The sequence below is a fragment of the Dioscorea cayenensis genome, chromosome 8 (assembly GCF_009730915.1).
Source record: "Dioscorea cayenensis subsp. rotundata cultivar TDr96_F1 chromosome 8, TDr96_F1_v2_PseudoChromosome.rev07_lg8_w22 25.fasta, whole genome shotgun sequence".
Lineage (NCBI taxonomy): Eukaryota > Viridiplantae > Streptophyta > Magnoliopsida > Dioscoreales > Dioscoreaceae > Dioscorea > Dioscorea cayenensis.
This window is the reverse complement of record NC_052478.1, coordinates 47,482-75,013: the sequence shown is the minus strand read 5'-3', so window position 1 is coordinate 75,013 and position 27,532 is coordinate 47,482. Positions and strand designations below refer to the sequence as shown.

General features: G+C 40.2%; 4 protein-coding genes across 4 annotated transcripts; 3 read left to right on the top strand and 1 right to left on the bottom strand.

The window, feature by feature from the left end:
• Positions 1-130: 130 nt before the first annotated feature.
• Positions 131-925, bottom strand: LOC120266742 (putative pentatricopeptide repeat-containing protein At2g01510). The gene has a single exon (XM_039274405.1). The coding sequence runs from the start codon at positions 923-925 to the stop codon at positions 131-133; it is 795 nt and encodes a 264-aa protein (XP_039130339.1).
• Positions 926-13,311: 12,386 nt separating this feature from the next.
• On the top strand, positions 13,312-15,814 carry LOC120266741 (cysteine-rich receptor-like protein kinase 10). The gene is made up of 7 exons (XM_039274404.1): positions 13,312-14,092; positions 14,180-14,320; positions 14,405-14,535; positions 14,624-14,834; positions 14,929-15,166; positions 15,263-15,413; positions 15,491-15,814. The coding sequence occupies exons 1-7, from the start codon at positions 13,312-13,314 to the stop codon at positions 15,812-15,814; spliced, it is 1,977 nt and encodes a 658-aa protein (XP_039130338.1).
• Positions 15,815-17,196: 1,382 nt separating this feature from the next.
• On the top strand, positions 17,197-17,598 carry LOC120266740 (antifungal protein ginkbilobin-2-like). The gene has a single exon (XM_039274403.1). It carries the CDS (start codon positions 17,197-17,199, stop codon positions 17,596-17,598), a length of 402 nt encoding a protein of 133 aa, XP_039130337.1.
• A 70-nt stretch (positions 17,599-17,668) lies between these two features.
• LOC120266739 (cysteine-rich receptor-like protein kinase 10) lies at positions 17,669-26,233 on the top strand. The gene is made up of 8 exons (XM_039274402.1): positions 17,669-17,993; positions 18,078-18,299; positions 18,356-18,483; positions 18,588-18,798; positions 18,890-19,124; positions 19,206-19,227; positions 25,385-25,534; positions 26,012-26,233. Exons 1-8 carry the CDS (start codon positions 17,669-17,671, stop codon positions 26,231-26,233), a joined length of 1,515 nt encoding a protein of 504 aa, XP_039130336.1.
• The last annotated feature ends 1,299 nt before the right edge of the window (positions 26,234-27,532 follow it).

Here is a 27,532-nt window from a genome sequence, read left to right as displayed (position 1 = left end):
TCTGAATGAATCCCGAGATCATTGCTGTCCAAGAAACGTGTTTCTATCTGTTCTACTCTCGAACATCATTCCCTGAGTCTCCAAGTCACCATACTTTGCATACATGTCAATAAGAGCATTTCCGACAAGATCATCTATCATCCGACAAGGCACCCGTGATACTCAACATACTAGCAAAAGGGAGCTGTTTCCCAAACTCTTTAGTCCTCCCAGCCCATGCATACCCAGAGACCATCACATTATAAGAAACATTATCCCTCTCCGCCATTTCATCGAACAACTTTGTAGCTCCACTTATGCACCTGCATTCCCAGTAGAAATCCAACAATGAATTGTTAATAAACACATGCCAATAAAAGTCTGATTTGATGATGAGACTTTGAACCTGCTGCCCAAACCGAAGATCCTCGAGCCTTGTTCCGGCAGTTAAAACTCCAGAGAAAGTGAACTGAGAGGGCTTCAACTCCAAGTTCCTCATCTCCATGAAGAGCTTCATAGCATCACCGTGGAATCCTTCTTTAGAATAACCCATCAACAAGGCATTGTATGCCACTGTGTCCCTCTCCGGCATTTCATCGAAAAGGCATCGAGCAACATCGATGAGGCCACACTTGGAATAAGAATCCACCAAGGTGTTGCATACTAACAGTGTGCTCCCAAAACCAGATTTTGCAACATGAATTTGGTTCACCAAACGTGAAGCGTGAGGATCATTGAAAAGCTCGAACGCCTCCTTGGAACAACCCAACTGCGAGAATGCGCCGATCATGATCGTCCAGGTGACCTTAGTGCGCTCGGTGGTGAGCACAAACAGCTTCCGGGCTTCATCAAGCTCGCCGAACTTGGTGCATCCGGAGATCATCCGGTTTGCAGTGAAGGTGTTCTTGAGAAGCATTCCGGCGAGCAACTTCAAAGAGGTCTTCATTGTTGATGAGGGATTGGAGAAGATGGTTTGAATTATAGGTCTGGAGATCAAAACCGTTTTTGAGCATCCTAGGGTCCGTGACCACATAACTGCGAAACAACTTACCACCTTTGAAGATTTCCCTACCGCCGTTTGATCTAGATCGGACGGCTGGGAAAGCTAGACGGGATATGAGGAGGATTAGATCCTTCATCATGATCAAAGGGAAGCAATGGCGGGGAAGCCATGTGTTTTGAATGGTCTCATACCAGAAGGATTCGATACAACGAATGGTCCTCACGTGCATGGGAATTCAAAAGGGCATAAAGCATGCATGTGCATGAGATGAAAAGTAAAAGAAAATTAAAAAAAAAAATATAATAAATGAGAAAAAAACATATAAAAAATGATGGAAAACATGTTCTTGAGACATGCATAAAAAATAAACGATTAATTAATTAATAAAGAAAAAAAGCGGGGCCACCACCAATAGACTATTAGGTTCCAGGCTAAAAAAAATATATAATAAATAAATAAATAAATAAAAATCACGTGACTTCTGTATGCAATGGTATATGCATAGTTTTTTCCAAAAAAAAAATAATAATAAAAATAATAAAAAAAATGCACATGGAGCTCTAAACAAATAGCATGCATGCATGCTCATACATTTAGAAGCCAGGATTACCATGCATAATATAAAACAAAAGAATTTCATGCATACATGCATGAGTTAAAAAAAAAGTAAGTAATAGAATGCCCATGTGCGTCCCCCATACAAACGTGCATTATTTGTGCATAATAATGAAAAGGGCCCACTATAAAAAAAAACATATATGTAAGGCCCACCAAAAAAAAAAAAATAAATAAATAAATAAATTGAAATAAAAAATTTTCACCAGAATGATGAGATTCACGTGCATGGAAATGGAAAAATGATGGAAAGTATAAAGATAATAAAAAATAATAATAAAAAAAACCGGGACCCACCTTTGTGCATGGGACGAGAATGATGATGATAAACATTGAGTTATCTCAAGACAAAAAAAATAATAAATAAATAAAAACAAACAAATAATAACTTACCATGCACGTTGAATGATGAGGAACTTGCATATCTACATTGGGAATGTAGCTAACATTACCTAATAAATAAAAATAAAAAAAATAAATAAGAATATATATATATATATATATATATATATGATAGAGTTTCGCAAGAGGTTTAAATTGATTATAAAAATGATTAATAACAATGAATGTTGACTATGCTGATTGAGTAAAGGAAAAGATGGTGACTACAATGATATGAACCATGAAGAAGACTATAGAATGTATGGCAATAAAAAAAAGGGGTTCCATAAATATATCAAATATTGATGGTATATACCAGAGCGGCAATAAAATTACTTGGTCAGAAGCTATAGCATGAATGTTCAACTCACGGCAGCGGACTTCTTTTTCTTAGAAAAACATATATGAAAGATAAAAACCGATATATATAAGGCCGTAATGAGAAAGACTTTTTAAAATGATGGAGGGACATGCAATGTGGTGACAAAACATAGGCAGTGGTGAATCTCAAGGCAATAACGAGATCTAAAAAAAAATGGCAACAAGGCATATGCAGTGGCATGCAACGCAGTGACAAGGCACAGGCAGCAGCAATAAAAAATGATATATAAAATATATATATATATATATATATATATAAGTGATGTAATAAATATGTTTATATAATAAAATAACAAATTTCATAATTCGCAAATTTTCTTGCTTTTACTTGTACTTTTGCCCTTAATCGGAGGTTCCTAAGATTTCTAATCTGGGGTAATTAATAATAGGGGCTTGCCCCTATTAGGAATGAATGAACCCACACAAAACAAATACGATATTTGTGCTTCGATATATCGTTTGGTGTCTTTTCATGATGCCAGATGCATATTTTCGATCCCACACCCAGATAGTTAATGAAGGATCTAAAGAAAATTAGGTTAAATAAGAATGCGCTTCTGTTGGAACTCGACTCTCTTGATTCCAGCAGCGAAAGTAGACCACTTACCAATTCTAAAACTAAGCTCTTGGCTCAATTAAGGTCGGAACTTTTCTTCATCTTACTTCAGGAGGAATTATACTAGAAACAACACTCCAGGATTACTTGGCTCAAAGAAGGAGATTCCAATACTAAATTTTTCCGTTTGGTGGCTAATGGAAGGCACAATAAAAATTTTATTCCTCGAATTTTCCACAATGGCGCTTGGATTAAAGGAGATCTAAATCTAGGAAAGACTTTCACAGAACATTACCAACTTCTCCTTGGGTCTTCTAGATCCTTCTGTTTTCTTCTAGATTGGAATCATGTGTTTTGCTTTAAAGAGAGACTAGACCTCTCATCGCTTGAGAGCCCTTTTTCAATTGAAGAAATCAAACAAACTATTTTGGACTTGGGGGCAGATAAGGCCCCAGGACCTGATGGGTTTCCCTTGTTTTTTTCCCAAAAACACTGGGATGTCATCCAAGACTCTATTACCAAACTTTGCTTTGATTTCTTTGAGGGTAGGGCAAACCTAGAACGACTAAACTAGATCAATATAGCCCTTACAACCAAATCTAATTCTCCAAAAAAAGTAAATGATTTTCATCCCATCAACCTCATCAACTCTTCCTGCAAAATTATTTCTAAATTACTCACTAACTGTCTTAGTCGAGTGATCAATACACTTATAGATGATTCCCAATCAACCTTCATAAAAGACAGGTGTATTAGATATAACATTGTCGATACTCAGGAATTGATCTTCAATCTCCAAAACAAAAGTTTATAGGCTATGCTTTCAAAGTTGATTTTGCAAAAGCCTTTGATTCACTAGATTGGAATTTCCTTCTGGATGTGTTAGTAGCTCGAGGTTTTGGACCTTGCTGGATTACCTGGATTCATAACATTCTGAGCACCGCTAAGGTAGGGTTCTGGTCAATTGTGCTCCCCATGGATACATCCATTGCAAGAGGAGATTAAGGCAAAGAGATCTACTTTCTCCCTTGCTTTTTGCTTTAGCGGTGGATACCTTAAGTGCAATGTTCTTTCATACACAACGCTCCAATATCTTTTTCGGGATACCTCTTTAATACTTACGAAACATCTGTCATCTACAATACGTAGATGATCTCATCTTTTTTTACAGCTGGTGGGCAGGAAGATCTCCAAATCATCAAACTAATTCTTTACCTTTTTGAAGGATCTTCAGGCCTCACCATTAACTATACTAAAAATTGTCTATATTGCACAAATTTGGTTTTCAACCAAATGCAGCCTCAACTGTAAGAGGGATTGTCTGTCTCTCACTTATCTAGGGGTCCCGTTTTCAAGCAGACAACCAAATCATCAGGATTGGTTGAAGCTTATTTCCATGGTTCAAGTTAAGCTAATAGCCTGGAAAGCAAATTATCTTTCTCTAAGAGGTCGCCTCACTCTCCTTAATTCTGTTCTGACCTTGATCCCAATATATTGGATGTCTATGTTCAAACTACCAGGTTGGGTAGTTAAAAAGATAGATAAGATTCGAAGATACTTCCTTTGGAAATGATCGGATTTGGGATATAAAGGTATTCGCCTAGTGGCCTGGAAAAGAATTTGTAGGCCTCGAAATATGGGAGGATGGGGAATTCTAAATATCCAGGATCCTACTAGGTAAATGGTGGTGGAAAATCTATATTGGCTAGAAAGGATGTCGGTCCAACGTTATTCACTTTAACTACCTCAACAGAGGACCTCCAAGACCACTTTTTCACTTTTCACCCAGGAACAAATCATTCTTTTGGGCTGGAATCTTACAAAATCTACCTTCTTTCTGATTTTGTTCCTCGATTACCATAAAAAAATGGTCCCTCGACATTTTTGTGGTATGATAATTGGTTAGAAGGAAGAGAACCTAAAGATTTATGGCCGAATCTTTTTAATGATTGCATCTTCCCTTGGATTACAATTAGACAATTCAAACAAGCATTTACTGATCAAGTGTTGATCTTTAGAACAGTCACCCCTTCTGAAATTCAACCAATGGTCTTGTTTATTCCTAATTGTTCTAGTGAGCAAGATGATATGAAAACCTGGTCTTTAGAAAACAACAAAAATTTTACAGTTCACTCATACATCTAAATTTCTTATAGATGGAGAGGTTCGTAGCCCTCTGTACCCACTTTTTTGGGGAGCTGGTTGCCCGAGCAAAATAACACTTTTCTATTAGCTAGCATGTGAGGATAAAATTCTAACACTTACCAATCTAGCCATGAGAGGTTGTAACATTCCAAATGCCACTAATACTTTTGTTCTATGTCACAAGGGGTCTGAAACAATAAATCATCTCCTTCTAAGGTGTGATTTTGCAATACTCATCTGGGCATTTTTCCATCAAATTCCAAACTTCCATTCCCATCCCCTTTCAATCTCAAAGGTTTGGACGTCTTGGATACCATCCATTGATGTTCAACATCGATTTATTTATGATCTACTTTCAAAATCAATTTTCTGGAATATTTGACTTGAAAAAACAATTGAATTTTTAACTCTCTTGTTTTACCTTTGCATTCAATTATTGTTAAAATCATTCACTTGCTTCTGGCATGGCTTTCTGCAGCTAGAGATCCACACCAACTGCTGCCTAGCGACTCCATCCAGAATCTAAAGCGTTCCCTTACCTTCCTAAACGAGCGACAGAGCGAGCATCCCAACATTGCGGCACCACAACCACCTCAAGATTGATCCCCTTTTCCTTCAAACATAAATTGACCTCCATCACCTTCTAGCAAACTTCATCAACTCCTCTGAGTTTTCTCTTCTTTTGCTGCTTTAGTGTGTAATTTTAGAAGTGCATCACCTTTGGTGATGTACTTCTTATTCTTCTTGTTCTTGTTCTTTTGCTTTTCTCTACCCATGCTTCCGCTTGGGATTGTTAGCTTTAGTTTGTACTGCTTCAGCTTGTTCTGTTCTCCAGTTTGCTAATAATGTTGTGGTTTATCCACTTTTATCACAAAAAAAATTAGTGTATTATTTAAATGCTCTAGTTTTGATTTTATTTTAGTTTTTTCCGTATCAATCTTTGTACAATTTATAATTGTCTAGCTGTCAATAAAAAAGTTACCTGGTAACTCATTTCACAAACAATTAAAAATTAAAAAAAAAAATCCATTACCATCAATATTCTCCAATATTGTGATATTGCTTCCTTGAAGTTTCACTTTCAACTTCTAATTATTGGACTTCTTTCCTCCACCAGGACTTCATACATTATCCCATGTGCATTTCACTCCATCACCACCAAACACGTCTTTTTTTTTTTTTTTTGAATAAAGTGGATAAACCACTAATTTATTAAAAAGAAGGAAACAGAGGAGTACAGTAGAAAAGGTCGCGAACAAGAAAAAGTCTAAAATAAAATAACAAGCTGAAATCCTCACCAGGGATGAGGAAAACAGTGAGCAAAATCAAGACAGGAAGAAAGATAAAATGAGACAAGCTGGGACGGCGAAGTCAACCGTCTGGAGACACAGGCCTACCCAGCAATAAGGATAGGAGGACTACTCCTGATCAGCAGTGTGAACCGAATCGCAGATGAAATCAGTGGATCTAGTGCCCAGGAAGTTGAGAGAGCGCTTGATCCTCTGAGTGGCCTCCGTGGTATCCTGATGAAGGTTCTCTAAATCTGTTGAAAGCCAAGAAAGCAGCATATTAGCAGACTTGTATAAAATTGAAATAATAGGTAGGCAAGTAAGGTTAAAAATGCGATTGTTTCGTTCAAGCCAAATATTCCAGATTATGGCTCTAGAACAGAGGTCCCCCAGGTTCCGACGAGAGGAAATTAATGAGGGGATCCAAATGGTCCAAATATTAGATACTGAGGATGGGGAAGACTCAATATCAAGGTTTTGTTTGAAGAAGGACCAAATACGCTCCGCATATTTGCAATCAAGAAAAAGATGTTCCATTGTTTCCGAGTTATTATGACAAAGAATGCATGTGTCAGTGGCATTAGGATTACAACCTTTTTTGAATAGATTGTCAAGAGTAAGAATTTTGTTTTCTCTGACCAACCAGCAGAATAAAGTGATTTTGCTTGGGGATTTGGATTTTCGTAAATGAGAATAAAGTTGACTTCAAGCCCTCCGATCAATTAAGAAATTGTAGAATGATTTGACGAGAAAATGCCATTTTTCGAGTGGCCAGGAATAAGAGTCCTCTTGGTAATTTATGCATGTTCGGAAAGGAGTAAGAACGGTGTTAATCCCAGCCCAGAAGAAGGATTTATTTCTTGGTGGATGTTGAAATAGGTATCCAGGTGATCCATTAAAAAGAGTAGTTTGCATTTAAGATCTTAGACCAACAAGAATTCGATGTAGTAGTGATCTTCCACCACCATTTTTCCAAGTAAGGCTTTGTTGAACTCCTCGAAGATCAAGAATTCTCATCCACCCATGAAACGGGGGGCAAATCCTTTTTCCAAGCGACTAATCTCGATACCCTTTAGATCCAAGATCAGGCCCTTTCCATAAGAAATCTCTTCTAATCTTGTCGATCTCATGAATAACCCAAATTGGTAGTTTGAATACTGACATCCAGTAAACAGGTAGGATAGAGAGAACGGAGTTAATAAGGGTTAGACGGCCCCCAAGGGAAAGGTATAAAGCTTTCCAGGGAGTGAGTCTAGATCGGACAGAATCAATAAGTTTTGTCCAATTTTGTCATCTAGGCCGCTCTTCCGAGAGGGAACTCCCAAGTATGTAATAGGAAGACAATCCCTATTGCAATTTAAAAATTCTTGCGAAGAAGAGTGAGGTTGAAATCCAAAATTTGTGGAGTATAGACGACTCTTGAGAAGTTTATTGAAAGTCCGTAACAACCTTCAAAGAGATAAAGAATTAATTTGATTATTTGAAGATCATCATGCCCTCCAAAGAGAGAAGATTATTAGATCATCCGCATATTGTAAATGACGTATGCTATTAACATGGTCAATTTGAACTCCGCCGTAACTTTGGAATTAATAGTGTGATTGAACATAGCATCGAGAGCGTCACTGCTAAAAGCAAAAAGAAGAGGTGAGAGGGATCACCTTGTCTTAAACCTCTTTTTACAGCAGTACATACCCCTTGGGTAGTACCATTGATGAGAATTTGTGTTTTTGCGAGTCTCGAGAATGGTATGTATCCAATTAATCCGAGTGATTGCCAAAGCCTCAGCAGCTAGAATCTCCGAAGGAAAATTCGAGTCAAGTGAATCAAAGGCTTTTAGCAAAAATCAACTTTAAAAAGCAAATCCGAGTCTTTTTCTTTTTTTGAAGATTAAAAATCACTTCTCGAGCGACGAATAATGTTATTCTGCGATGCATCTGCCTTTAATAAAACCAAATTGAGAATTATCGATTATGAGATTAATCACTTTACTCAACCTAGAGGCGAGAATCTTGGAAATGATTTTGCAAGTAGAATTGATGAGACTAATAGGTCTAAAATTCGAAAACCTCGATGAGGAGCTTTTTGTTTTGGCGATAAGAGCGATATGAACCCAATTAAGGCGTTCAAAATTAATAGAACCATTGTAGAAGTCACCACAAAGCTTAATAAGGTCTTCCTGGATGAAATTCCAGTGCTTTTGAAAAAAAGAATATCGGGAAACCATCGTGTCCGGGAGCCTTGTCCGCATTTAATTCAAACACGACTTGCTTAATTTCTTACGTGGTGAAAGGTTGTTCGAGGGAAGAGAGGTCAACTCTATCCTTGAACTCAAATAGATATTGCCAATTGAGTAGGAATCATGGGTAATTGGATGCACGAGCACGGCTTGGAAGTGTTCGAGAGAAGACTTTTACTAATTTCATGATTTCCTACAATCCAAAGTCCATTATCATGGATGCGGGGAATGAAGTTTTTGTTCTTTTCTACCATTAGCTAGCATATGAAAGAATTTAGTGTTTGAATCACCCTCTTTGAGCCAAAGTAATCCGAGAACGTTGTTTCCAGTAGATTTCTTCTTGTTTTAGAATAGTATAAAGCTCAGAACGGATAAGAGATAAACGATTAAGTTCTTGCTCGATGAGGGATCTACTTTCATGTAGGGAATCAAGAGAATTTAATTCGAAAGCGAGTTTTTTTATGAATATTGAAGCTCCAAATGTCTCTTTGCCCTAAATGCGTAGTTTTGTTTTCAAGTTTATGAATTTTTAGAAATGATGAAAGCGCCACGACCTTCATAGCTTATAGAGCATCACCAATCGTGGACTAGGTTTTTCGAAGTGTTCATTAGTGTACCAAGATTTTTTTCAAATCGAAAATACGGGAGCGGGATTGATGGTTTCCAAATTCGATTGGAGAATGATCGATCCAATTCTAGGTAGAGCACTTTGAAAGGATCTAGGGTATAATAGGGGCGATCGTGAGAATAAAGGAATCTATCGAGCACGAACCCGGTAGGGATCGACTTGTCCATTTGTCCATGTAAAGTTCCGCCCATGTAAAGGGGGGTCAATCAGGTTAAGATCACCAAGGTATTTTTGGGAATTAGCAATATCTCTAGAATTTAAGTCTCCTTTATTTTTATCTTCCAAGGTAAATAAAGTGTTGAAGTCTCACAAATAATCCGAGTGGTGCATGAAGATTTACGATAGTATGCGGTTCCTTCCAAAAATTCTACTACGAGTGAGCTAGCATTAGGACCATAAACACTAGTGCAAGCCCATATTGAATTATTAGAATGATTTGTGAATTCAATTGTAATTGAGAAGGTACCCTTTGTGAATGAGGGTACCATTAACTTAGAGTGATCCCATGCGATAATGATACCACCGAAGTACCTTGAGTTTGGGGAGAAAATCAAAGGTGTTCAGACGCGAACCACCAATTGATCTCCAAATTGAGCAGTGAATATCTTGAAGTTTCGTTTCTTGTAAGCAAATAATGTCAGCGCGAGAATTAAAAATGATATCTTTAACAAGGTGGCGTTTAGAGGGTCTGCCAAGACCACGAACATTCCAGCATAAAACTAACATCAGAAAAGTTGATGGTATAGTTGTCTGATCTCGAATGAGATCCTGACGAATATGAAGAAGATTCAGTTCTAGTAGATTCAAGTTTTCGGATTCTATCCAAACATTTGAATTTATGATCAGGTGAGCCTAAGAATTTCACCTCACATGCATTGTTATAATTAAAGAATTGAGCATCAGACCAAGAAGTAAATACATAATTTATAAGATTGGGCGTACCGTCTCTTGGATCTTCAGGGATTTTTTTCTTAGTAGATCTGGGTGGATGGAGAATAAATCCAGCTTCTTCATTCCATCGACCTGAAGGTTTCTTTGGTCTGTCGCTACTTCTAACTTGCCTCTGAGGCTGGCAATGTGAAGAGGAATCAGCAACTTGTTTATCAGGTAGAAGTGTGTCAGGAGCCATCTCGGTACTGGTGTCTGTAGGATTTTCCAAACCACTTAGGAGAAGCCCCTCAGAATCAGGAAATTGAAAAGCAGATAAATCTTCCGAGTTATCATCTAATTGCAAGAGGTTCTCCTCACTGAGAATAAGGTTATCATCTGCAATTTCTTCAATAGGGAAATCATCATCATCACCCCAATCGACAAGTTCATCGTCAGAATGAGCACTCAGGGGAGTGATTGGGGGGGATGGATCTTGTGTGTAGAATTTATCTGAATTGACGTTTGGAACCAAAGTCCAACCTCCATGGATAAAAATCCATTTATATCCCTCAGGAATTGAAATATTCGGAGGTTGTGATTTCAAATGTGATGGTAATTCAACATTATTAGGATCAACAGAATCATTTGGAATTAAAATCTCCTCGCCTTTAGAATTACCAATAATAGTATCTTGGATAGGAGCTGAAATTGGATTCATAATCAAATCAAGCTTAACATTAATTGGGTTCGTGTGAAGTGGACTCAGTTGAATAGAATTAGCTTGTGTTTTGATTAAAAAGTTCTTATCTCGAGGCAGAATCTCAACGGCTTGAGAGAGTGCGAGGATCTTAGTGGGGTTCTTATCCGAGGTAAGGTTTTCTCCAAGGAAACATTGGTGATGAGTGAATTATTTTTCACAATCAGGGGACCACAACGATTTGAGAAAAAGTCGGGATCTCGGTGGGGTTCAATTTCGAGGCGAGTCCTTCTCCTGTGATGTTGGTAATGAATGAATTATTATCACATGGAGGTGCTAAAAGTAATGTTGGAATTAATATCCCGAAGAAGGAATTGGATTTGAAATAATAAAAGGAATCGGGGGATCCCGATCACGAGACACATCGGACACCGACTTGGGTCCAAGATGATCCGGAGGAGTACGATCTCGAGGCACGCGAGTGGTCATGCTGTGCGATCAGCCATCACGTAGCCATTGATGCGTATAGCGGTGTGTCCCTTCCTCGTCTCGCCCGAGACCGGAGGAATTTGGGGACCACTTTGTGCCGATCACCGGAGCTCCGACTCCCCTCGCCCAAGGGATGTCGTGCCCCGAGCTTATGGAGCCGGGATCTCGAGCTTAAGAGAGGTGTGCGTGTCTTGCTTGTAGGCGGGAGGAGCTCGTTATCGGATATTGGTAGCGTCTTCAAAATAGCGAGGAAGCGGAGGCGTCGGAGTTCTTCTCGAGCAAGGGGCCATGCACGATCTTGGAGCGTATGATTGGAGCACCGTCATCAACAAGACGGACCTTGAAGCTTCTAACACCCACATCGACGGTCATCTCCAAGGGAAAAGATGTGGGAGAATATGAAGTCTCACCAAAGCTCTCATGTGTTCCAATGAAACATCTTCCTTTTTGAACAAAAGATGAGATCTCCCAAAGGCTTCAAGAGCGTGACGATAGAGTCCCAATTCCAACGAGTGGAGAGGTAGTTTAGAGATTCTCACCCGGTTGTAGTTACCCTGCGGCGACAGTGAAAGCCAAATTCGGCGTCCAATGAGAGAGACTAGCGATTGTAAGGTCCATGAATGGTGTTTAGAGTAAGCCGGCCCTTCTTAACAATAGAAACAACAGCTCTAATTGAGTACAGGGTGAGAATGAAATCATCGCCATGTGGAGTAATATTTTTCGACCGATCGATGTTCGGGTGCACGCACAGCGTTATGAAGAGAGCGATACACTCGCATTACCGAAATCACTTTTGATAATCACCCTTCTCTTTAAGTCTTCTTTAGATTGAATGATGGCCTGCGAGATGGGTAGCTGAAAACCTAAGAGAATGAGATTCGGTGATAGAGCGAGGAACAGGAACATGGAGCAAAGGTTTGGATGTCGGCTGAGGCCTCTTCGATCTATCATTCTCCGGGAGATGTCCGAAAAGTCGAGTATTTCGGTGGGCATCTAGCGGTAAGTGCCGAGTCCAGCGACGGCAGTGAGTAAGTTGATAGCGACAATCTTCGATTTTATGACCCGATCTTAAGCATCTTTTTGCAAATTTCATCATTTTCCGGTGGCGGCGCGTCGAGGAAGATGGGCGACATCAACCGGTCGGGAGGGGCGAGAGCTCTCGGGGAGGAGAGTGACGAACTACTTCAGCGAAGGAGGCGCCATCTTTCACTGGGGTAGTTCTTGTTTGTCGATGGTCTAGCCGGGAGGTGGGAGGGATAATCGAAGGTGCACGATGAAGTGGTGTGAGGGAGGCGGAGGTACGAGAGTCTCTCCGATGTCCAGCGTGAAAAGGCCGAGCACCGCCACGAGAACCACCAAGAGAATTCCTAAGCTGGCGCGAGAGCTCCGTTGATAGGTGGCCGAGGCACCTGCACGTGATTCGCGAGCGCCGCCCAGGAACCTCATCTCTATTGCGTTGAAAATTCTTCCATACCATTCATGTCCAAATTTATTTACCCACCAAACACGTCTTAATAGCATGAATAAAATGAATAAACTACTAATTTATTAAAAGAGAAAATAAGTGCAGGCAAGAGCAAAAACAAATAAAAACACAAAAAAGGAGCAAACAAGACAACAACACATTGACAGGAGCAGAGACGCATTCGGGGTGAAGCACACCTCAACGAAAAACACACAAAAACACAGAAAAGCAATTCCTGAACACAAAAAACAAAAAACACGTCTTGATAGCAATTCTTGAACATAAATTTTTTGTCGCCGAGTTTGTTCATACTGGTGGATTGCTAATTTAGTTTAATAGAAGGAAAAAAGGATAAGGACCAGTTTGAATGGTTGAGCAATTCCTCCTAGACAATAGTGAAATTGATTCCATGTGGAAAAATTTGCATCCCAAGGTTGGAAAGGGAAGCCTTGCTGGAGGACTTCTGCACCTTAACAGAAGTTGAAATGCAAGTCCATAACAGGCCATCATCTAAACCTCATCTTGGAATCCAGCCAGGCTTTTTAAAGTCACCTTCTCTCAAGACTTGAACGCAATGAGCAATGATACAATGCCTTCTTACTGCTTTCTTCTCATCATCATCATCTTCTCGTGCATCCCCAATATTGCTCTCTCTAATGACCCTGCTCATATTTGCTCTTTTGATTCAAACTACACAAGCAATAGCACTTTCAAAACCAACCTCAATCTTCTCTTCACCTCCCTCATCTCCAACACTCCGGCCACTGGTTTCTACAATGACACTAAAGGTAACGCAACAGAGCCCGCTTACGGCCTGGCGCTATGCAGAGGAGATGTCTCCAACGATGTTTGTAACAATTGTGTGAATTCTTCAGTGCAACAAATAATCCAACTATGCCCACAACAGAAGAGTGGGATCCTCTGGTTACCCGAATGCATCCTTAGATACTCCAACCAAAACTTCTTCTCCTCTGTTGACACTTTGACGAGGCGTCTATTGTATAATATTGGTAATGCCTCAGAACCTGAAAGATTTAGCAAATTGCTTGAGCAACTCATGGATAGCCTTGCTGTGAAAGCCTACGAATCAACCCTTTTGTTCGCTCTTGGCTCCGTGAACTTCACAATCTTTCAGAAAATCTACGGCTTATTAATGTGTACTAGAGACCTGTCCAAGGATGACTGCAACCTGTGCCTTCGCGAGTCTATTTCACAAATTCCAAATATGGGTAATGGATACCAACTAGGCGGGGTCGTGCTAACAATGAGTTGTTATCTCAAGTTCGAAGTGTATCCCTTCTATAATCTCTCTGCAGAAGCTGCAGAAACTCAGCCCCCGGTTTCTTCACCTCCCGGTACGTGCATCTTGGTTATATAAATTAAGCCTTTGATATAACAATCACAAAACGTTTTCCCTAACTCACCATCTATTCTTTAAGCAGGCCAAACAGAAAGTAATGACACTGCCAAAATAGCTGCGGCTATTGGAACTCCTTCAATTGCTGCAGTCCTGTTCCTCTCAGTAGCCTTCTTTTGCCTGGTTAAGAGAAGAGCGAGAAAGAGTAGTGTAAGAAAAATCCAAGGTAAGTTAATTAACCCAAGATGTCCAAGTGTCCAGCTGTTTCTATTTAGAAATTAAGAGGCATATCTTTAATCGGTTATGCTAGACGAAGGAGAAATGCAGGAGCTTGGAAGCTTAGATTCTTTCTTCTTTGATTTGGCTGCACTCAAGGAGGCTACCGATGACTTCTCTGAAGCTAACAAGCTGGGAGAAGGTGGATTTGGACCTGTTTATAAGGTCAAAGTCTATGGTTAAGACTAAACAAGGGATAATTTCAATGCCGAATGTCTTATACTGAGTCAATTGTTTGAAAATTTAAACACAGGGGGTGCTGAATGATGGACAGGAAATAGCTGTGAAAAGACTTTCAGAGAAATCATCTCAAGGACTAGTTGAGATGAAGAATGAGGTGGTTTTGGTGGCTAAACTTCAGCACAAGAACCTTGTGAGGCTTTTGGGATGCTGTTTAGAAGAAAAAGAGAGGCTACTTGTTTATGAGTACATTCCAAATACTAGCCTGGACAAATTCCTGTTTGGTATTTACAAGGCACTTTCAAATTCAATATGTCCACAAGTTTTATCTCAAAATATTTAGTGCAGTTTACCATATAAATATTTTGATTTATATAGATCCTATAAAATATACACAACTGGATTGGACAAGGAGATACAAGATAATTGAAGGCATTGGACGAGGGCTTCTTTATCTGCATGAAGATTCACGTCGCACTGTAATCCACCGAGACTTGAAAGCAAGCAACATCCTGTTAGATGGGGATATGAATCCGAAAATTTCAGATTTCGGCCTCGCTAAGCTCTTCAATGCTGATGAAACACAAGGAAAAACTAATCGAATAGCTGGGACATAGTAAGTCTACATTAATCATGGCTTCTATTAAACTCCCCATACATAGTACTAATTAAAGCATGATTTTGAACATCATTTAATTTATCTAATGTGCAGTGGATACATGGCACCAGAATATGCTCTGCATGGTGTGTTCTCAACGAAATCGGATGTTTATAGTTATGGAATTTTGGTTTTGGAGATAATAACTGGTAAGAAGAACTGTGGCTTCCAAGCATCTGGTAGCGCTACTGATCTTCCAACTAATGTAAGTACTAAGTGCATCAATTAGTTAATAGTATTAATAACATATATGACTAACTTTTATGCTTGTTAACTAACAAGGTATGGCAGCATTGGAACGGAGGGACATCACTGGAGTTGATGGAGAGTGGAGGAGGTGATCAGTTCAGAGCTGAACAAGTGCTGAGATGCATACACATAGGGTTGCTTTGCGTCCAGGAAGATCCAAAACAGAGGCCAAGCATGGCATCCATTGTTCTCATGCTCAATAGTTACTCTACTTCTCTTCCAGCTCCTTCTCCTCCTACTTTCTACTTTCCAAGCAACACGATGAACAAGGTTCAACCAGGGATGGATGAAGGTTCTACTCAGAAGGCCGGAAACTCTGTGAATGCTGCCTCCATTGATGAAATTGAACCTTGCTAGTGAAGCAAATTAAGATGTATGAATTATGCATGAATATGGCTATTCTTTCAAAAAGAATACATAAACCATTAAAAAAATTGAAAATAATAATTATTATTATTATTATGGATGTTATAGTTGTGATGGTTTCATGCTTGCTGAGGGAGGTTATAAATGAATTGTTTCAACTGGTTGACAAAAGACCTCATGATCTAGGTGGTGTTGGACATCCTAAGAATTTGCTGATAGGTTTGCCAGCCTGTTTGGAAATTTTTTTTTTTTTTAAAAAAAAAATATGAATAAACCACAGTTTTATTGAAATAGCAAAGGATACAGTAGAACCTGTTTGGAAACTTATGTTTCCACACAGAAGATTCTGTATTCAGGCTAGAAAAGTCAACTGCCGTGGCGACCTCCATTCTTGATTTCACGTCAACACGTCCGAAGGAACATAAGTGGCTGTTGGTCCCCGCAGGAAACTAAATTTGTGTTTCAGCCCTAATGACTCTTTCCCTGGCAACCGATTTTTGGTCCATTGATATAGGGTTTTTTGTATAAAGTATTCATCCCGTTGAAAAGACAGGTTTAAATATTAGCTCATGTAAATGGAGGATTGTAAAGCTTAATATTGTTAGATTTTATATTTTTTGGTATTAGTGGGCCCTTATATGAGCTTTATATGGACTTAGGGGTTTTACACCAAAAAGTCTCAAGACTTAGTGGCTTAACCTCTATACCTATATATAAACCCATTACACTTCTATTACACAACCGATGTGGTACTATATTTTCAACAAATATTTTGTCGGTGCCATTTTTAACACTTTGTTTATCCATATTTATAAAAAAAAAAAACAAAAATATAATAATTTTTTTATCAAAATGACCCGTCATGCCATTAAAAAAGTAGGAACATGCACAAACATCAAACGAAGCAAGTAAGGACATAAAAATGACCACTTACAAAGGATTTCAATAGGACCAGACCACCAATATATATATATATATATATATATATATATATATATATATATATTGTTTTCTTTTTAAATTTGGATAAACTGATTCATTGCAAAACTGGAAAACAATATACTTCTGGTCGTTAGTTAAAAATATATATATATATGGGCGAACCCATGAGAGCTGGGGACGTGCCAGGCGCCGGTGAAGCAAAGTGGGGGACGTAGTCAGCTCACGTGGCGCTGGAACCACTCGTACACAATCACTATTCACAACTCCCAGAAATGTGCTCTCAACCGAGAATCGAACTCTCACCACTCGGTGAGAGCTATATCGGCGACCCGTGTACCAATAGACCCGCAGATCGTTGGCAATATATATATAGTTGTTCACCTTAATGTAAAGAATAGAATGGCAACGAAGTGAAGCCACCTAACATCACCATGGCCGTGCACACAGTGTTCATCATCCAAGCAGCTCTGCTTCTCATCTTCTCCACCAAAACCCATTCCCAGAATGCCCCCATCCTCATCAACTGCCCCACCACCGCCAACTACACAAAACCAAGCCCCTTCGCCACCAACCTCGCCCTCCTCCTCACCAACCTCACTGCCACCGCCGCCAATTCCCCCACCCTCTTCTCCACCTCCTTCATCGGTTCCACGTATGGTCTAGCCCAGTGCCGTCCAGACGCCTCCTCCTCAGACTGCACCACCTGTCTCAACCCGCTCCGCTTCCTCCTTCTCCTCCTACTGCCCCTCCGGCCTCTCCGCCGCCATCCGCTTCGACCTCTGCCTTCTCCGCTACTCCCACCACCCCTTCTTCTCTCATCCGGCCAACGATGACTTCTATTATCTCCATAACATCAACAACGCCTCCAATCCTACCATCTTCACTAGTCGAGTCAACGATCTCATGGACCAGATCACATCCAATGCTTATCAAAGTTCATCAAGATTCGGGGCAAACACGTCCAACTTCTTGGATTCCGGCGATATATACGGCATGGTTCAGTGCACGCGCGACCTCTCAGACAGTGACTGCGCCAAGTGCTTGAATCAGGCTGTTGGAGTTGTGCGTGGCTACTGTTCAGGCAACATCGGGTGCCAGGCTCTCAGCATGAGCTGCACCGCCAGGTACGAGACTTATCCATTCTTCAATGTTTCTTGGCTGGCACCCTCGCCGGCTCCGCCACCTGTACCTCCATTTCTGGAGAATAACACCAATTCCATAAGTCCCGGTGAGTATCACATGCTACACTTAATCGTAGGGTAAAAATTATAAGCACAGATCAGTTTCATTTCATTTGTGTTGTTATGTATAGCTCCAACAATTGGTTCTGGTAGTAAGACTCCTGGTAACTCTCCCAACGGAAGGAAGACAAGAAATACAGTGAGATTGGTGGTTGTTATTGTCATTCCTCTAGTTGCTGCCTTTGTGCTTCTTTCAGGAGCATACTTTTGGTTGCAGAGGAGAAGAGTGAGCAAGAGGATTGTGAAGAGAGCACCGACTGAGTTATATCACTATGAAATAACATCTCTGAAGAGTAATTAATGAAGGCTAAATATGATTGAGATTGATTGATTAATTCTTTTTCACTAGGTGTTGAAGAACAGGAATTCAGAAGCACAGAGTCTCTGTTAATAGATTTGGCTACGCTCAGGAGTGCTACTGATAACTTCTCTGAGACCAATAAACTTGGAGAAGGTGGATTTGGACCAGTTTATAAGGTAAATTTCTATTCAAAAACAAGAAATAAATATATATATATATATATATGTGTGTGTGTGTGTGTGTATATATTAGTATGATGCTGATTTCTTGATTGAAACAGGGAGTGCTGGTGGATGGGCAGGAAATAGCTGTTAAGAGACTCTCAGGGGCATCATCTCAAGGGCTCTTAGAGCTAAGGAATGAGGTTGTTTTGGTTGCTAAGCTTCAGCACAGGAACCTTGTAATGCTTTTGGGTTGCTGTTTAGTAGGGGAAGAGAAGCTACTTGTTTATGAGTACCTTCCTAATACTAGCCTTGATACAATTTTATTTGGTAAAAACTTAAGTTTCAAGTTGTTTGTTTATATTACAATCTTTTGTGTGCCTGAACTAGATTGGATTTTTTTGTTTTGATGGATGTATAGATCCCATAAGATGCAAACAACTGGATTGGGCTAAGCGATACAATATCACTAAAGGCATTAGTAGAGGGCTTCTATACCTTCATGAAGATTCACGCCTTAGAATAATACACAGAGACCTCAAAGCGAGCAACATCTTATTGGATCAGGACATGAATCCTAAAATCTCAGACTTTGGCCTTGCAAAACTTTTTGGTGTAGATGAAACACAGAACACTAGTCGTATTGTTGGTACATAGTAAGTATATACAAACCTAGACAATGCAATGCCACACAAAGCATCAAAAGTAAAAGTTGACTATCCTATTGCTTTGTACAGTGGTTACATGGCACCAGAATATGTTTTTTTTTTTTTGAGGAAAGAGCTTAGAGAGCTGATTTTTATTGATAAAGATATACAAGAGTTCAAGGAGTACAACCAAGACCGGGAAGAAAAATAACAAAAAGCAAACCGGAAGAAAGCGAAATTAAAAGCAAAACAGAAAAACTAAAAGTGAAAACCAAAAATCGGATACAATCTTCATAATCCATCCGGGCAAATCTCGGCCATAGTGAAATAAGCGGAGAGGGTGATTATTGTCTGCCGTGAGAAGCAAGGGCGAAGGCAGGGGGCATTCCAGCTAAATGGTATAGAGATTAACGTTGAGCTGCCAGCAGTGATGAGGAGATGGGAGATATCCGAGAGTTCGAAGCAAGTCTCCAAGCGGCAGGAGTTACGATCATTTGAAAGAAGATTGGAGAGATCATGGGAGCAATGCAAAATGCTGCTGGATGTTGAAATGGCGATCGGAGGAGAGACGGATTGCAATATGAAAAGCTTTGATGCCGACTTCAATGGAGGACTCAGAGAGAGAAAGAACCACTCTGCCGCACGGGATATAATGTAATTATTGTTTGAGATGAAAAACCCAGCTTACCCGAGTTGTTGTTGGTTGTCCATCCGTAAGCAAAAGAAGAGAAAAAGACCATTGCTATGGGAGAAATTATTTAAGAGAAGCTTGCGATCAGGTGAGAGAATTATTCTCCGAAGAAAATCCTTGACATGGGCTTCTACTTTATAAGCAATAATATTGAAACCGGGGACGAGTGTGATTAAAAAAATAGCATCACAATGGGCCTTCCAAATAAAACCAAATGCAAGCAGCAATAACGAGTAGTATATTTGGAGAATTTGTAATCGATGAAGCCCGAGAACCGGAAGAAATTGGATCTGGAAAGGAGATAATACATTCCATTTGAAAGTTAAGTGTATTCCAAACCATCTCATGGCAAGCGACAATCAAGGAAAAGATGTTCAATAGATTCATTATCAATTTGGCAATGGACACAGAGAGTTCTAGGACCAATGTTAATACTATTAAGAAAATCTGAAGTAGAGATTTTACCATGAAACATAAGCCAGATAAAGTGTTTAACCCTTGGAGCAACATGAAGCTTCCACAGTTTGGACCAACCATGCCATTCATTACTCAAACCAGGATTACGATTTAAGTGGTTATAAATAACTGAGGAAATTTTCACATTGGAGGATTGTTGGTGCCAAACCCAGAGGTTATCGCTAATAAAAATCAGGGAACACAAATGCTTGGAATCAAAGAGCCAAGGAGAATGCCAAAAATTAAAACAAGTTTGCTATGAACCCAAAGACCATTTCAATAAGCTCAGAGAAATCAATAGCAATAAGATCAATATCCATATTCAAAAAAGTAGGTTTAAATGCAATAGGAATTTCAAACGTACCAAGGATTCAACGAGAAAGGAAGTCCGAGAAGGATTGAAATTCTTAATCCAGATATTATGATTCAAGATTTTGGTCGTTCGGCAAATACCTCTAAAGATCTAAGAACAGTTGCCAGGAATACTGTCAGTCCAGAAGTTTAAGCACCCATACTTAAGGCGAGCAATGTTAACCCAAAAAAATATTGTCAGAGTTGAGGTATTTGAAAACATTTTTAGCCATAAGCGAAACCTTTGCAAGAGTAAGATTGCGGTGACCTAAGCCCCCCTCAGATTTTTTATCAGTGATACACCTCCAATTCACTGCATGGATGCCCTTTCCATTGCCCCTTTAAACCAAAAGAGATCCCCGATAAAGCTTAGAGATTTCCGGAGGACCGAGTCGTGGGATAGGGTAGGCGAGAGAGAACATATGTAGGGATAGAAAGAATAGACAAATTTATAAGAATTGATTTGGCAGCTGATGAAAGTTTATGAGTTTTCCAGCGGGAACACAGGGTCTTAATTTTATCAATCATCGGGTTAAAGGAGTGAACACTAATTTTTTGGGGAAATAAGAATCCCCAAATAAGTAAAGGGGAAATGAGCTTGGGAAAAACCAGTGATGGTACATATACTAGAAGCAACCCTTTTATTAAACCAAGTTGGAAAATAAATATGAGTTTTAGTAGGATTGGGACGCTGGCTACTCAGTCGGGTATAAATGGAAAGGCGAGATTTATGTTGCAGGGCTCTGCGATCTAGTGGCTTTAGAGATCAAAAATAATATCATCGAGAAAACAAAAAGATGATTAAAAATTAGGATGTAAATTACAATCAAAAACCCGAATCGATTGATAGATAAAGCACGGTTCATAATAGTGAGAAGTTTTGAGCAACTAATATAAACGAGATAAGAAGATAACGGATCCCCTTGACGAATACCCCTAGAAGAAAGGAACCAAGGAGAGGGAATGCCATTCACAAGAATAGAGAAAGAAGAAGAGATAAGGATAGCTCGGATCCAAGAAATCCATTGATCGTGGAACTTCATTTTTAGTAAGGGTTGCAAGAATTGCACTCCAATTAATAGTGTCATAAGCTTTCTCAATATCAAGTTTAACAATCATCCTAGGGGGCTAATACGATCGGGTTTCCAAGAGAATGAACTATCTCCTGGACAGCAATGGTGTTATCAAAAGCTCCTTGTTCCGAAATAAACCCGGCTTGCTCTCGACCTACTAACATAGGGAGAACAGGCTTGAGTCTATTCGAGAGAAGCTTAGATAGAATCTTATAGCAAAACATTGCACAGTGAAATGGGCCGAAAAATCGAGACCATCCTAGGATTAGGCTTTTTGGGAACAAGAGTAATAAAAGTTCTACCCCAAGAAGGAGGGAGATGGGAAAAATGGAGGAAAAATTTAATAGCATCGACAATATAATCTCCAACATCATCCCAGAAAAAACGAAAGAATTCAGTATTGAAACCATCCGGGCCAGGAGACTTACCTGAGGGAAGATCGAGTAAAGCAAGAAAGACTTCTTCTTTAGTGACTTCCTTAATGAGAAGAGTCCCAAACTCAGGGGAAACAGTAGGGAGATCATCAAGCAGAGCGTTCAATATATCATAAAAATTATCTTGATCATTGACTTCACTATCACTCAAAGGTTGGAATAGAAGTTCATGAAGGCAAGCTCTATACTCTCATGAACGTAAAAAGGTAGTACCATTGGAGTCCATAACATGATAAATGAAATTGTGGTGAGAATGGATGCGAGCAGAATTGTGGAAGAAATGCGTATTTTTATCTCCATCAGAAACCCAAAGGAGACGAGCCCGCTGAGCCCACTTAATAGAGATTTTGATCGAATTGCGGCAAGTCCGGCATATTCAATTGACAGGGGAAGATTGGGAAGCAATAGACCCATCCCTGCTTTCTAAATAAGAGATATTAGATTCAGTCTGAATAAGAGCTTGTTCTAAAGAGTTAACACCAGATCTTTTCCAAATATTAAGCTTGAATCTAATGCAGGATAATAAGTGCGTTAGGACATGAAGGGGGTTACCAGTGAGCGAGGGGACCCAAGAGCATCTCTCATGCAATTATGGCACCCAGAAAAATCCAACCAAAAATTATCAAATCTGAACAAATAGTGCTTAGTAGAATCGTGTAAAGAAACCGACAAAACGAGAGGAGCATGATCAGAAAAGCTTCGGGAGAGATGAGAAAGAGAATAATTTTTAAAATAAGAAATCCAATCGAGATTAACACTACAACGATCAAGCCGGGCCCAACGACGTGCTAAACCCTGTTGATTGTTACACCAAGTAAAAGGGGACCCGATGAAATTGAGATCAAAAAGGTTGTTATCATTAATAAAACCACGGAAAAAAGCAGCTTTACGGGAATAGTAGTAAAAGCGACCCCCTTTGTGTTCATTCGGGAATAAAATAGAGTTGAAATCACCAATAACTAACCAAGGGAAGCGAAAAGACGAAATTTTTGAAAGCTCGTTCCAAACCGCACACTGAGAGGAAACTCGGTTAGAATTATAAACAACAGAAATAATAACTTTGGATAAAGAATTAGAGGAGATCACCAGGATGAAGAACCTCGACGAGAGTAAGCAATAGGAGTCACAATACCTAAACTTTTTCCAAAGAGACCAAAAATGCCTCCGAAAAGCCCTCATGAGAATAGTAGCCCAATCCCAAGACTTGGGGAGTTTCAGCATGTAACTTACCAACGCGAGTAGGGTTAGCTCTGGTTTCCACTCAAGCGTAGTAAGGCTAGCTCTTTCCCGACGGAGAAGACGAAATATTCGGGGCCGGGGTTTCCCGGGAGAGAGACCCCTCGCAATTCCCAAAGCAACAAATCTTATTATAGCTCATCATAAACAAGTGATAAGAATAGAGACACCCAAAATGGGAAAAAAGAAGCGAGAAATCAAGGGTGACTGGGTTCCCCCAGTTCCAATCTTCCTTTCTTAAGAGACTCCACATCTAAGAGAGAGCCCTTGCGTATGAGAGCGACTCGACGGGCTTCTTCTTGATACTGGTCCAAGGTCATATGATCATCGGCCTCATCCTCTTCAGACATCTGGGCATCAGAGTCATCTGAGTTATCTTCTTCCTGGTCAGAATCCTCATCCATGGAGCCATCTTCCAGTGCAGCGGTAACTTGAGAGACAAGCAAAGAGTGTTCTAGATTAGGGTTGAGTGTCTTGAGAGGAGGGTTTTCTTCAAGAGAAGTCAAAAGGACAGGGGGTGGGGAAGAGTGCCGACGATCCAACGGCTCACTTGCTTTGGGATGGGACTTCAAGGGTGTCGAGATAGGATGAGAAACCTCCACTAAGTCTTTTGAAATGACAGAAGTAAACAAATCGGTGTGTTGGGTGGAGTCCCGAGAAGCAAAGGCGTGGTGCTTCTCAGAGTTCCAAGATACAACTGGCAGGACAACGGACGGGTCGGCAGAGACAGGATTGTCAGGATGAACAGTAAATTCAATGCATGGGGAAGTGGGCGAGGTGACTAGAGGAGCGGGACGTCGCCCGCTCGACCCGCCACGTAAGCCGCCACGTATGCTATGACCAGAGAAACCTCGGGATGAGCGGTCATCGTTTCTCGGGATGGCTGCCGATCCATCGTTCTCGTTAGGGGTGCGGGCACCACCGCCACGAGAACGGGAAGGGCCACGCCGGCGAGTCACGAGAAGCCAAGGGCCAAAATCAGTGTCAATCTCAGGACACTCAGAGGTTGTTGGGGTAACATCGCTATTAGCAGTGGAGGGTAGAGCAGGGAGTTCATAGCACTAGTTCCAGCATCCATGGGTAGGGTTTCCGGCCTAACCTCCTTCTCTCGTGTAACACGAGAGGGCTGAAAGGCTTTCGCCCTCCCAGTTGCTGGAACCCGGCTACAAGAATTAGAACCATGGCCAATAACTCCGCAAGAGTAACAAAAGGTTGGAAGACGCTCATACATCGAACTATAATGAACACACGATGATGGTCGTCTCCAAGCCAGAAGCCCTTGCAAAGAGGTTTGGAGAGATCAAGTTCAAGGCAAACTCTGGCGTACTTGGTTCGAGTAAGGGAAAGAGTAAGCTCGTCAATTTTCAGTAGGTTTCCAAGGTGACCAGTAATAGTCTCAAGGGTATCCCCGCTCCAGAATTCGATAGGTAGGTTATGCAGCTGGAGCCAAATTGTTGTCGTAGTAAGCTTGGTGAACGTAGGTTCAAAGTAAGGGCGCCAAGGAGACAGTTGAAGAATAATACCATTAATGGTCCAAGGTCCTTTAGCGAGAAGGCGCTGCAGAACAGTATTATCAGCACAGCGAATAAGGATAAAACCATTTGGAAGATCCGAAATCAGGATTTCTCCAATTTTCTCCCATTTTTTTAACAGTATGGTTTTCACTTGTTCAAACAAAGGGGGTTTCCCGAAGAATTTTCCGAAGAGTGAGTGTTGGAAGCGCAGACGGGCTCTGTTTAGAGTATCAGGATCTAGCTTGATGAACTCAGAAGTAGTTTCCTTAAGTTTGTTGAGGATTGCGGGATTGTGCAGAGGGGAGGACGCTTGAAGGGGGGTGGCTTTGGAAGCGATTTAAGCCCAAGAAGGTGGGGAGGGATGAATGGTAGTGGACTGGGGGATTTGGCCCCCGCTTGCCATGGCAAGAGGGGTGAGGAGGTGGGAGAGGACACTCAGGACAAAACTAAGATAAGCATCAGCCGATCAACCTTCCTATTTGTTGTTGGTGTGGGTCTCATGTGTGTTTCATAGACTAGCAACTCACCAGAATATGTTCTGCATGGGCTGTTTTCAACTAAATCAGATGTTTATAGTTATGGAGTTTTGGTTTTGGAGATTATAACTGGTAAGAGGAACTTTGGGTTCCAAGCATCTGGGCATGCCCCTGATCTTCTAAGTTATGTAAGTAGTTAACAATCAACTTTCTTGCATGCATATATGTATATAGGTGCTTCAATTATTCGAATGCTTTACCGCATTACAATATTATTTTTAAGACTGCTAATATGCTTATCTCTTGGTTCCCCACAGCTGCTGATAGGCACCAGCATCTTCTAAATGAAGCTTCACAGAAAATTAAGCGCTCACTCAACTTCCTTAGCGCTAGAGAATCTACCTCTGCTGGCGATCATGACACTGGTGCTGCTCTGGAGTAGGCGTTCTTGCTGTTTGTCTAAGCAGGCCTGAGATGTCTGTTGACACCTCCTGTCTCCTTAGTTCTTTTTTTCCTGTTTGTTTTTCTACTGTCTCCGTCTTCTTCTTCCTCCCTCACCCCTGGTGAGAGTTGACTTTCCTATTATACCCTGTTTTACTTTTGTACTGCTGTTTTCCTTTAATAAATTTGTGGTTTATCCACTTTTATCAAAAAAAATATTGTAGGTGTGGCAACACTGGCAAGGAGGGACGGTACTAGAGTTAAAAGATAAAAATCTAAGTGATGGATTCCAGTTGGAAGAAGTATTAAGATGCATCCACATTGGATTGCTTTGTGTACAAGAGGAAGCGAACCGTAGACCAAACATGGCATCCATTGTTCTCATGCTCGAGAGTTACTCTGCTTTCTCTTCTAACTCCTTCTCCTCCCGCTTTTTTATTACGTAGCGAGCATGAATGAAGAGCTTTCGAGAACTCTTACAGAGAGACAAGACGTTCCCACTTCGGGCTCTACAAATGGTGTCTCTGCTTTCTCGGATGGAACCCTCGGTAGTGGAAAAAGAGACCATTGATGGATCGAGTTGTTGTAATGGTTTGTTATGTAAAATAGGTTCATGTGCCAAGATTATTATTTTTCTTTTGGTTGATTTCGAATTAATAATGTTTCATTGTGTGGTTTTGCGGCGTAAATCCAGTGTATAGTTTTCAATCATAAGTCTATCTGCATTCATGTTAAGTGTCAGCGGATGAATAATTACTCCTCTGTAGTCTCAATTTATTTTAATAAGTCAAGCTTCATTTTTACTTAACTAAACCCATGTGTTTGACTTTAAAAAGTCCAAATAATTTGTTAAATAAACTATAATATTTGGAAGCATTCTCAAGACTTTCTTGCGTGCATTAAAAACTTTTTTTTTTTTTTACAAGTGCTACCCATAAAAGTTTGTTAAGAGACAGGTGGATATGACAGTATTTTTTATTATAAAAAAAATGGATAAACCACGTTCATTAAAGAAAGGAGACAGTACAAAAAGGAGCAAAAACTCTAACAAAAGAGAACCACCAGGGGTGGTAAAAAGAAAAGACAAGCTGAAAAAAATCTAAAGGAAGCACAGTTCCTTTAGAGATACATGGCACAGAAAACTACATCTCGTCCGGGGGGGTTAGACGCGTCGAAGGGGCATCATGGCCCACATCTTTAGAACTCAGGAAGTCCAGGCTTCTCTTGATCTTGGTCACGGACTCATCATGCTTTGCTTTTTTCGATTCAGGAGCTGCATCAAACCAGGAGATTATCAAGTGATCAATTTTAATGATAATGACAAACATTGAGAGACAGTTGGAATTAAAAATGCTTGCATTTTTTTCTAGCCAGATATTCCAAATAATAGCTCTCACAAGAAAATCCCAAATCGAAAGAGAAGATTTATGTAATCTACTTCTCCATTCACCCCAAAGCTCCTTGAGGGACCTAGGAGGGAGATCAGTCCCTAAGAGTTTCCAAAGTAGTTCCAGATCAACAAAGCAAAGGGGCAGCAAAGAAAGAGATGATCAGTAGTTTCCACATCGATGACACAACACATGTAGTAGAGCGAAGATAGTTACATCTACATGCAAGGCTAGATTCTCAAGAGTCAAAATCTTGTTGTCCCAAGCTAACCGCTTAAAAAGATTATTTTTTTTTTGGACAATCGCCTTTTAAGATCAAAGGAGTTTTGAAACAACGTAGACCACCATCATTCAGGA